Raw genomic sequence first — 12,396 nt, 5'->3', positions numbered from 1 at the left:
TCCTGTAGAAAAGAACCATCCTTCTTGTCCAGGTGTTTGTGGCCTAAAGCTCTTTGCTCAGTGGAGGGAGACTGAGGACAGCAGGGGAGAACCCTGGGTGGGATTGAAGGGTGGTTTCAAAGATAGTGGATCCTTTTGAAATAGCAGAGAAAAGACAGAAAAGAAAAAATTAATGCAAAGGGCAACTGGGGATGGCCAGGCTGGGAATGGATAGAAAGGAATTTCTGTCCCAGGGCTGGGCTGTGGTGCAACACATCCCCAAGAAGGAGCCTGGAGCAGCCCAAGGCTTTGTGTGTCCAGGCAGAGGCAGGCAGGACACAGAGCTGTCAGCAAAGGAAGGGGCCAGCGAGGTGGGGCAGCCGGGGGATGACGACAGCCTGCAGGGACAGAGGCGCAGGGCATGGACACCGTAGGACAGCCTGGGCTGGAGAGGGCACAGGGATGGGCAGCAGCTGAAAGGCCCTGACACAGCCAACTCCTGCAGCACTTGGGCCATGGCTGCTGGCCCTGGGCCTGAGCCATGAGCAGGAGACAAGTGACCCTGGCAGGCCTGGGGCCTCATTGCCTCCTTGTCCCTGCTCAGCAGCCTGGCAGGGGCCGCCCCATGGTGCTGCCCTTGGCATTGCACATCCCCACATCCCAGTGTCCGGGGAAGAGCCCTGAGCACTGAGGGAGGGACAGGATCTGCCTTGGCAGGGGCTGGGGCTCAGGCCTTGGCCCTTTGCATTCCTGAAATACTTGCAGGTTTGCAGAGCATCAGAGACACCTTTGCCTTGTTTGTCCCCACCTGTCATCACTGCCTGCAGTGTTCTGCTCTAACTGGAACCTGGAGAAACTTTCAGAGTCGTGTCCCTCAGTGAGACTCATTAAAACTTCAAGAAACTTTGGAGTTTCAAACTCTGAGTTCTTGAAAAGTTTTTGAACACTCTCAAGGACTGACACAACTGTAAACAACACCAAAGCCCTGAGAGGATCATTAACATCCTTGTGCTGTGTCTGCTGCTGAGCAGGGCTGGGCTCCTGGCACAGAGGCAGCTCCTTACAATGACGAAGAGCTTCAAAAAGACATTTTTTCTGAGGAGCAGCTTCTCTTCCAGCCCAGCAGGGCTGAGGGCACTGCCTGCAGGTACCTGACGGGAGATACCAGATATAGGCTTAAATCAACTGGAAGGACAAATCTGATATTATTCAGAGAAATCTTCACAACTTTTGAAAAGACTGCGCTTCTTCATGGAGAAATCTTCACCATTCCTGACACAGTAAATCTCTGGCTGCAAGGATCTCTTCAAGCTGACCCAGGACAGGACTGACATGACTGTAAGTATGGCTCTGCTGCCCTTTCTGCTTTGGGGGAGGATGTGCTCCAGAGCGGGGCTGCCCTGGGCACCGTCAGAGGGACAGGGCAGGACGGCTCCTGCTGCCAGGGACGGCTGCAGGGGCTGAAGCTGGGGCTGCAGCCAGGGGTGCCCAGGGCTGTCGTGCAGAGCAGCTCCTGCAGCCCTGAGGGCTCTTGGCCAGGCCAGGGGATCTGCCACCTGCCAGGGGCAGCTCTCAGCCTGCCTGGGAGCTCCCCATGGACACTGTGGAGAAGTTGGAGGTGGAAGGAGCAACCCCCACCAGGGCAGATTCCTCCTGCTGTGGAGATGGTGCTGCATGGCCAGGGCTGCTCTCAGCTTTCTCATAAAGGAAGGCAAAGGGGCTGTCAGGGTTGTCTGTGTCACTGAGACTCCTGCACTGTCACCCTGGGGATCAGCAGATCTGCCTCAGAGCTCCCTCAGAACATTCCTCCTCTCCCTCCTCTTCCTACAGACAGCACCAGCAGCACCTTGGCTTGCGGCATCTCTGTTTGCCTGAGCTGCCCTTAAGGCCCTGCTGCCAGGGAGCTGCCCCTGGGCAGTGCCCTGTGCTGGGAGGGGTGTGCAGGGCAGAGCTGAGCCCCCAGGGCTGGGCTGGGCTCTGGGAGCACTGGCAGGGACAGGGCTTGTATAGAGAGAAGCAGCTCCCAGTCGGCAAAACTCCAGCCAGCAGTTAACCAAACCAGCCCTTGGAATGTGTCCCTGTCCAGCTTCAGAGGAAAAGAGAGAAGGGTTTAGAAAAAATAACTTTGAAATTGTAGCCTTTAAAAAAATCCACTTTGTTTTGCAAGAATTTTTTAGGTGTGTCCATTGTGAATTAGAGGGAGAAACAGCCAGACACAGCAAATGTCCAACAGCAGCTCCATCAGCCACTTCCTCCTGCTGCCATTGGCAGACACGCGGCAGCTGCAGCTCCTGCACTTCTGCCTCTTCCTGGGCATCTCCCTGGCTGCCCTCCTGGCCAACGGCCTCATCATCAGCGCCGTAGCCTGCGGCCACCTCCTGCACACGCCCATGTTCTTCTTCCTGCTCAACCTGGCCCTCACTGACCTGGGCTCCATCCTCACCACTGTCCCCAAAGCCATGCACAATTCCCTCTGGGACACCAGGAACATCTCCTACACAGGATGTGCTGCTCAGGTGTTTTTCTTTGCCTTTTTCATTACATCAGAATTTTCCCTCCTGACCATCATGTGCTACGACCGCTACGTGTCCATCTGCAAACCCCTGCACTACGGGACCCTCCTGGGCAGCAGAGCTTGTGCCCACATGGCAGCAGCTGCCTGGGCCAGTGCCTTTCTCAATGCTCTGCTGCACACGGCCAATACATTTTCCCTGCCCCTATGCCAGGGCAATGCCCTGGGTCAGTTCTTCTGTGAAATACCACATATCCTCAAGCTCTCCTGCTCACACTCCAAACTCAGGGAACTTGGGCTTCTTTTATTTTCCATCTGTTTATATCTTGGTTGTTTTGTGTTCATTGTTTTCTCGTATGTGCAGATCTTCAGGGCCGTGCTGAGGATCCCCTCTCTGCAGGGACGGCACAAAGCCTTTTCCACCTGCCTCCCTCATCTGGTCGTGGTCTCCCTGTTCCTCAGCACTGGCACATTTGCCTACCTGAAGCCCCCTTCCATCTCCTCCCCATCTCTGGATCTGGCACTGTCAGTTCTGTACTCGGTGGTGCCTCCAGCCCTGAACCCCCTCATCTACAGCCTGAGGAACCAGGAGCTCAAGGATGCCCTAAGGAAAATGATGGCTGTATCTTTGTAGAAAAAGTGAAGTATGTATTCAGAGCATTCAGAATGTACTTCTTTACAACCTCAACCTTTCTTTTCCTATTTATCTATTTTTTCATTGGTACTGTTTTTATTCTTTTTCCTCTGTTGTATTATTTTTTATAACCTACTATATTATTTCTCTTATCATTTCTGCATAAATTTGTACCTTTTGTTTGAAGCACAAAACATTTTAATGCTCCTGCTGCATTTAAATAAAAACAAGTCACTGCTCTGCCCTGTGTGTCCAAGATGTTTCCTCTGCCCTTCTCTGTCTCTGCAGGGGCAGTGCCTGTGAGCAGAGGTGGAGGGAAGAGACTCCCAGCACAGCAGCACAGCCAGGGACAATGGCCCTGGCTCTTCCCACATCTGCTCTTCCTAACTCCAGCCTCTCCTTCCCAGCCCTGCTGTGGCTGTCAGGCCTGAGTGCTCTGGCAGCTTGGTCACTGTCCTGCTGCGTGTCCGTGCTGTGCCCACAGGCAGGGACAGGCCATGGGCACTGCTGGGACACAGCTGGGCTCCAGCACAGCAGCTCCAGCAGCAAAGGGATCTCCTGAGGGCAGGGCAGGAAGGCTTTGCTCTACCTCTAGAGCTGCTGTCAGGAATGTGCTTCAGGAATATTCTAGCAAAGCAAAGCCCAATGCCCAGGGACAGAGGGGGAGTGTGCAAGGTGGGCACACAGCAGTGTCCTGGCACAGCCAGAGCTCCTGGCATGGACCTGAGGAAGCAGCCGAGCAGGGCCTGGGCTGTGTCTTTGTTCTGGGGACAGCCTGGGAAGGTGTCCCAGGGCAACTGTCTCACACCAGCCCCTGCAACCACCATTGCCAGCACAGGCCTCTCCCCTCACCTGCACGACGCTGTTTGTCCCTGCATGGAGGGACACCAAGTGACCAGGCCAGCAGTGTGTGTTTGCTCTGTACTGAGAAGATTTCAGCAGTGCATCATGTGTGGGGGGGGGAGGTGAACCAGAGTGAGCCCAAACACCATCATCAGCACTCAGAGCTGGCACAATTCCAGTGGCACAAACACTGCCTTGAAGCCACTTCACTCTGAGAGTAATCTCCTCTGGGAAACCACCTGAATTCTGAATGTGCTTAGGACTGCGTAGAGAGAAACATCCAGGGCAGGGAGGCTCAAGGGAAAATGCTCAGGATAACCAAGGACTGCACAGAGAGACCACTGGGCTGGGGGTCTGTGGGGAGAAATCACAGCTGCCTCCCTTCTGAACCACCCTGGGGACCTGGACAGGGCTGTGCTGTGTTCTGTGCACTGACCTGGCACTGTGTGATATGGAAAAGGCCTTTGGTGTCAGGGATGTTGAGAAGGCTGGGCAGTGTCACTGTGAGAGCTCTCTCAAAGCCCTTGGAAGGGCCAGAGCCATCCCAGAGTGTCCTGGGCACTTGGGAAAGGCAGACATGGAACTGGTCTGCAAACGGGGCAGGGAGGGGGACTGTGAGAGTCCCAGACTGGTGAGGCTCAGCAGGGAAGGGGATGTGGCAAATCCTCCTGCAGCCATTCCAGGCACTGACGGGACAAGGCAGGGACTGCAGAACCCACGTGGGAGGGAAAAGAAGGGGATGTTGTGTGCCCAGACTTTAGCCAGGCCTGTGACACGATCTGCTGTGGTCTCCTCAGAGCCAGACTGGAGAGACCTGGGCTGAAGGACTGGAACCTGGGGTGGGTGGGAATTTGGCTGAACAGTGAGGGTCAAATGTCACCCATGGTACAGAGTCTTCTTGGCAGCCACTCCCTGGTGACATCCCTCAGTGACCAGCATTGACCACCTCTGTGGAACATTTCTATTAACTCTACAGTGGCATGGAATGCACTTTCAATTCCTTTGTGGATACTGCCAAATTGTAGGGAGTCTGTGACTGAACTCATCCAGTTAATGGTGACTACAAAACATAATTGGGCAGTTTGACTGAGGTGAGTGAATTTGTCTTGCCATCAGGTGCCAACCAAGCCACAAGAAAAGGGAGAAAAAATTATGCATTAAAAAAAAAAAAAAAAAAAAAAAAAAAAAAGGCAGTTCAAAAGGGAAAAACCCAAACCCAAGCAAAATACCCCAAACCCCCCCCCAAACCCCAATGAAGTAAAACCAAAGCAAGACCCCCCCCAACAACACAAAACCCCCACAAACAAACCAACCACAAAAACAAATGTCACAAACAGAAGAAAAGCAAATCCACAGGAAATCTCCTATCAGTGGAAAATATTTAACCACCCTGTGGTAGGAGAGGATTCTGTATTCGTAGGTGCTGTTTTGAAAGGAAAGGGTCCTTAAAAAGAAATTTATCCCTTACCCCCCCTACTTTTCTACATTTTTTGCTGATCATTGTGTGACATGGAATGGAATGGAATGGAATGGAATGGAATGGAATGGAATGGAATGGAATGGAATGGAATGGAATGGAATGGAATGGAATATCCCTTGGGTCAGTCCAGCCCAGCTGTCCCATCCCTGTTCTCTCAGGAACACTTGCCCATCCCAAGCCTGCAAGTTTGGGGGGGTTGCAGACACGCCTCAGGTGGGGTGAGCGCTGTGACAAGGACAGGAGAACAGAACAACATTTACTCTCATCACAGACAGTAGAACAGAACAGCACATCCTTGGAGAAATGGGTAAAGGATGTAACTCCGGCAAACAGAAGTCATTCAAAATGCAAACAGGTTGTCAGCTCAGCACTGCAAGGCTGACAAAACAGAAATTAATAAGAACAATAATATTGCCCATACTCAAAAGCAAGGGTCAAGGAACATCCACCTAAAAATGACACTGCATGTTGAAGACAGGCGCCAAAGAACCATAAAAGGACTTGAGATAAGGGATGCAGCTATGTCAAATAAATTCAAAAGAAGTCGGGATGGCTAATGAATGCATAATAAGTGCGTGTGATAAAAACTGTTCGTTCAATGCTCAGTGCACTCACATGGAGGAAGGATCACTTGAGTGACCACCATGCTGTAATAAAGAATATCAGCTCTCAAATACTCAAAACTGTATTCGAAATTTTCTATCCAGTGGATATCCATATCAGTGGTGCCCTTGATTCCAGTACATCGCACAGTTTCACAATGGCCCCTTGGTTCCATGAGGTCCTGTTGTACAACAATGGGCCCTTGGTTCCATTAGAGTCCATAATGTTAAAATGGCCTCCTTGATTCTGCACTGCCACAATGCTCTCCTTGGTTCCAGAGGGCCTTGGTGTGTCCCAACAGCCCTTTGGTTCCATGAACTGCCATAGTGTCACCATGGTCTCTTGGATCTGCAGTATCACAATGGTCAATTGATTACAAGCAGCCCCGCTGTGTCACAATGGACCCTTGGTTCCATGAGGCCTCACTGTAAAACACTACCCCTCAGTCCCATGAGGTTTTGTACTCTCAACAATGGTCTCCTTGGCTCCATAGTGTGAAAATGGCCACTTGGTTCCATAAGGCTCCTCAATGTCACAGTGGTCTCCTTGGTTCCATGTGGCCCTGCTGTGTTCACCACAGCCTCCTGGTTCCATGAGTTTCTGTAATGTCAACAATGGTTCCTTTGTTCCAATGAGGGCCTGCTATGTCACAATGGACCCTGGGTTCCATGAAGCTCTTCAGTGTCACAATGGCCCCTTGGATCCATGAGGTTCTGTACTGTCTCCATGGTCTCCTTGGATCTCATTGTCATAACGGACCATTGGTTCCATGTGGCCAAATGTGTCACAATGGCCCCTTGGTTCCATAGGTTTTATACTGTAACAATGGACTCCTTGGTTCTATGAGTTACCCTGCTTTCAGCAGGGGTTTCTTTGGTAACAACGAGGTCCTGCTGTGTGTCAGTGCACACTTGGATCCTTGAGGATCTGGAGTTTCACAAAGGATCCTTGGTTCCACAAGGCCCCACTGTAACAATGGATCCCCTGCTCCTTGGGGCTGTATAGAGCTTTATTGACCCTTGGGTCTATGAGGTTCCTTTGTGTCACAATGCAGCCTTGTTTCTAGGAGGTTCCATAAAATCACAATTGTCTCCTTGATTCCATGAGCCCCTGCTGATTCATGATGGACCCTTGGTTCCATAAGGATTTGCACTGTCACAATGATCTCCTTGGTTCCATGAGGAACACAAAGCTGTGCATAATCACTGAGTAACACCTGCTTAATACACCTGGGAACATCTATTGCATTCAAAAAAGAGCAGTTAAAGGTGAGAACAGCACCAACAGCTTCCATCTGCAACTGAGACCCAGGAAAAGGCCACGGACAGAGAATTTGGCTGAAAGTAATAGAACTCTGCTTAAAGATCAGAAAATTCTTAATACAAAGATCATTTCTGGTGACACTGTCCCTTGTAGAAAGGTGACATCATTTAAAGTAGCCTGTACTGAGTATGTGGTTCCTTTGTGGGGTTTGCTGTTTAGGAAACCTGCTCAGGCTTTTCCATTCTTTCCTTACAAACAGGAGAACTTCTGGGCCTGTCTGCAGGCAGAGCCCTGAGGAGAGCATGGGGGACATGGTGCAATGGGCTGGAACATCCAGCTGCAGAGCTCAGGAGAGAAGGTTTTGATGCAGGGCACAGGTGTGATCGCGGCACGCAAAGCAATAACAGGGAGACCGGAGATTTGCAGGGCAGAGTTGCTCCTCAGAGAGAGAGCCCAAGGCCGAGCTCCTCTGCCTGTTTATTTCTTACTTTTTATACATTTGTGGGTCTGGTTGTGGATTGGCTTCTGGGGTTACCACCTCTCAGCCCAGTGGCCAGACCAGCTGTCAGTTACAATTGTTTTCATGTTAGAAATATGTAAACAAAGGACAGGGAATTAAAAGCAAAAGGTTTGTTTATGTTCCCATGTGTGTGAAAAGGTGAAAACTGCTCCTAACATTGTGCAGTAACTAAAGAAACTGACTGCATCTTATGAATAATCGGAAGGCTTTAAAAAACTCAGAAAAACCAGGGTGAGAATTCACCCTTTTAACTTTACAAAAAAGAAAAACAGAAAAAGAAAAATGAACAAATTTACAAAGGGAATATATACAAATTCAATCACTGTCCGTGGAGGAATCATCAGAGTGATCACTCAAGGATTCATCCACTTGGTGGCTTTCAAGTTGATCACGGCTTCCACCTTGCCTGTCAGCTGAATTCTGCCTCTGCGGTCGCAGGTCAGGACGGACACACTTTGAAGGTAGCCAGCGTGTCCCAGTGTCTGTGGACACACACACATACCCTCGCCCCATAGCGATGAGGTCATAGGGTCCTTCCCATTGCTTGGTGACTAAATTTCGGACCCGTACCTTCGCTCGAGGCTGTTGCTCACCGTCCAAAGCCTGCAACGAGAGATGATGGTTCAAAATGACAGGATTATTTGAGTTCTGCGGCACCGTAAGGTGATTGATGGTGTACAAAGCCTTTGCCAACCGACTGTGCGGGGTTTCACCCTGCATTCCCCGTTTTTGTTTTTGAAGAACATGCTTGAGTGTACCGTTATTGCATTCTACAATCGCCTGTCCCGTCAGAGAATGAGGGACGCCAAAGTTATGTGACACACCCCACGACTGTAGGAGCTGCCATACCTGCTGTGAGGCATAAGCAGGACCATTGTCGGTTTTCACAGCAGAAGGTATGCCAAGAACAGCAAAGGCCTGCCTCCAGTGGGCAATGACATCACGGGCTTTCTCTCCTGTGTGAGCAGAAGCCCACATCGCAGATGAGAACGTGTCCACCGTGACATGCACATACTTGAGCCGGCCAAACTCGGCGACCTGGGTGACATCGGTCTGCCAAAGCTCCAAGGCTTTAAGGCCTCTGGGGTTAACCCCTGCCAGCAATGGTGCACCAAGGGCGTGACAGTCGTCACACGACTCAACAATTTCACGAGCCTCAGTGGCCATCAGTTGGAACTGCTTCTGCAGCGTATGCGCATTTTGGTGGAAAAACCCATGTGATGCCTTGGCCTGCGCGAGCACGTCAGGCTGAGGTGTTACCCACGCTGGGTTAGCCAACTTGTCAACCCTTGTGTTACCTTCCGCTACAAATCCTGGCAAGTTAGTGTGACTCCATACATGCAGAACGTAGTACGGATAACTCTGGCCTGAATTGCACACCACAGGGCCTTCAGTAAATAAAACAAGGCAGGGTTACTGACCTCCTTCAAAACTGAACAACCCAATCACTGTGCGATGTCAGCAACATAGGCAGAGTCCGTGATCAAACTGAAAGGTTCCTGGGAAAATTTCTCAAACGCCATGACAGCAGCCTTTAGTTCAACCAGTTGGGCTGACCCATCCTCATGGCCTTCCAAAACCTGCCACTCAGATCCATCCTGCCAGGTAACAATGGCTTTCCTGTTTTCCCCGAACCGTCAGTGAAGACGGTGGGACCTTGCACTGGCTCTTGGCTATTTTTGGGTCGTAGAGAAAATTGAGTATCTTTCGCCACTTGCAATAGCTTGTGGCTAGGCAGATGATAAGTGATCTGCCCTGAAAAACCCTCAAGAGCACTTTGCAGCGAAACATTGTTCGCATAGCTCCAATCAAATTCCTCCCTCTGAACCGGGAGTATGATCTTTGAGGGATCTGCACCCATCAATTGCAAACAGCGTTGCCAGCACTTGATTATCAAGCCCGCAATCAATTCAAACAGCGCTGTTGCCGTCTTATGCGGCTGATAAGGCAGGAAGACCCATTCCAAGACGTGCAGGGGATCAGTCCAATCATCATTCCATTGGCTGATGATACCAGTAGGATGTAAATCAGGAGTGGTGATGAACACAGTGACATCAATGGAAGGTTCAATGCAGTACACCTGGCGAGCCGAAACAGCTTGCTGAACCTCCTCCAGCACCTTTTGTGCCTCAGGGGTCAATTCACAAGGTGACTTTAAATCAGTGTCCCCTTTCAACAATTCAAACAAGGGACACAGTTGTGCTGTGGTCAGTCCCAAGTAAGGACGTAACCAAGTGATGACACCTGCCAGCTTCTGAGCATCATTCAGTGTCTTCACCGATTGCACAAATTGCACCTCCTGGTGACAGATTGTCCGTTCCAGAATTTTGATTCCCAAATATTTCCATGGAGGTTGTTGTTGTACCTTTTCTGGAGCCACCTGCAGTTCACGTGAATGCAGAGCATTCAGCAACTGAGGCTGTAGCCTCAGCAGCTCATCCTGGGTGGGCGTAGCCACCAAAATGTCATCCTTATAATGACAGATGTAAGCATCAGGAAACTGCTTGCGAACTCCAGACAAGGCACGGGCTACATACCATTGGCATAACGCTGGGAAATTTTGCATGCCCTGTCGCAAAACTTTCCATTGATACCGCTGTGCGGGCTCGGCATTATTTATTGTCAGTACCGTGAAGGCAAATTTTGGTCTGTCATCGGGATGCAGAGGGATCATAAAAAAACAATCCTTCAGATCCACAGTGAGGACTGGCCAGTCCGTGGGAAGCATGGTAGGCGATGGCATACCAGCCTGCAATGTTCCCATGCCTTCCATCACAGCATTGATCTTTCGGAGGTCTTGTAGCAACCTCCATTTCCCAGACTTCTTTTTGATACAAAAGACAGAGGAGTTCCAGGGACTGGTAGATGGTTCCAAATGCCCCTGATCCAACTGCTCCTGTACGAGTTCACGAAGGGCAACTAGCTTGTCATGAGGGAGAGGCCACTGGTTCTCCCAGATGGGTCTGTCCACCAGCCACCGTAAAGGAGGCGTGGGACACTCTGTGCCCTTCATCACAGTGGCCCCAATCAAAAATCCATTCCCATTCGCACCCAGCACGCGGCCAAAACATCCCTTCCTCAGAGGTTCTGAGCAATCTCAGTAACATCAGGCCAAATTATGGCCGTCTGTCCCTCCGGGTTCATGATGGCTACGGGATTCCGGCTCACGTAGCATTGCTTCGTTCCTCCTAAGCCCACGATCGATGTCTTTGGCAGGGTCAAAGGCCACTGCGGGGGCCAAGCAGCCAGGGAGAGAATGCTCACGTCAGCCCCGGTATCTAGGAGGCCACGAAGGTGAATCTCTGACGGCGTGGCACCAACAATGGACACGGTACACAGCATCTCAGGACGGTCTTTGGTCAGGACAGCAGTCCAGCGCACTTGAGGTGGCCCAGTAGAGCCGAAGCTGCCGTCACCTCGCGACCGGTCCTCGGTTCTGGAAACAGAAGACTTAAAAAGAAAGAAGTTGAGCAATTCGCGTGCCTTTTGGGATAGTCAGAGGGGGGGTGGGTGTGGAGACCATTGCTTGAATCTGCCCTGAAAAATCCACATCAATCAGTCCCAAGTGCACCATGATACCCTGAATGGTGGCACTGGACCTCCCCATCAGGAAGACACTCATGTCATCACCCAAGGGACCAAAGGCATCCAGGGGAACCTTGTGTATTTTGTCCAAATCAATCACGACAGACTCGGCTGTGCAGACATCAACACCTGCTGAACCGCGGGTGCTGGCTGCAAGCCTGCTGAGCAGATCTCCATTGGTTGGGGCCGAGGCAGAGACATTTGTGTCGGCACACGTCTTACCTTCGCGCTCTGCATCGCATTTCCCGAACTGCCCGACGGCTGACCATTCACATGCACTGTTGCCTTACACGCGTTTGCAGCGTGATTCGGCCTTCCACATCGTGCACAATGAAACAAGACAGCTGTAGGCTTCTGTGCCTTTCTGCCCTGTTTCTTCCTGGCCCGAGCACCCCAATGCTGCCATTGCACACCCTGGGGAACGATCCAGGTGGGCTGCACAGCAGCAGCCACAGCCGGCTGCACGGCCGTAGGCACAGCTGGTTGGACCGCCGTAGCCACCGTCAGTTGGACAACCGTAGCCACAGCTGGCTGCACAGCTGGAGCTACGGCAACAATCTGTTGGCTGGAAGGGGATATCTTTGCACAGGCCTCAACCATCTGCGACATGGGTGGTTCCCCAGGAAGCGCCTCAATTATCCTCTTGCAAACAGCATTGCAGTTGCTTCGAGCAAGGGACTGAAGCATGAGCTTCCTTGCCTTAGGATCACTCACCTGCTTCTCAACCACAGCAGTCAGCCATCCTGCAAAGCACAGGAAGGGCTCATCAACTCCCTGGACAATCGTTACAAAGGACTCCTGTGGAGTAGCCAGCTGTAAGGTCTGAACCAGGGCTGCCATGCCTGTCTGCTGGCACTGCTCCTGGACTGAGGGCTCAAAACCAGCCTGCCCTTCGGCCCTGGTATAATTGCCTGTTCCCAGTAGCATATCGGTATTAACCATACGCCTAGGATCACCTGGACCCAGTGTCACATTCC

At 51.3% G+C, this 12,396-nt stretch overlaps 1 protein-coding gene across 1 annotated transcript; it reads left to right on the top strand.

Moving 5' to 3' along the window:
• The first annotated feature begins 2,201 nt into the window (after nt 1-2,201).
• Nucleotides 2,202-3,125, top strand: LOC120747881 (olfactory receptor 14J1-like). The gene has a single exon (XM_040053930.1). The coding sequence runs from the start codon at nt 2,202-2,204 to the stop codon at nt 3,123-3,125; it is 924 nt and encodes a 307-aa protein (XP_039909864.1).
• Nucleotides 3,126-12,396: the final 9,271 nt, after the last annotated feature.

The sequence above is a fragment of the Hirundo rustica genome, unplaced genomic scaffold (genome assembly GCF_015227805.2).
Source record: "Hirundo rustica isolate bHirRus1 unplaced genomic scaffold, bHirRus1.pri.v3 scaffold_260_arrow_ctg1, whole genome shotgun sequence".
Lineage (NCBI taxonomy): Eukaryota > Metazoa > Chordata > Aves > Passeriformes > Hirundinidae > Hirundo > Hirundo rustica.
Note: the sequence above shows the minus strand (reverse complement) of the source record. Positions and strands in the feature narration are given on the sequence as shown.

Coding starts and splice junctions, on each gene's coding strand:
- LOC120747881 (XM_040053930.1), top strand. CDS start 2,202: ATGTCCAACAGCAGCTCCATCAGCCACTTCCTCCTGCTGCCATTGGCA.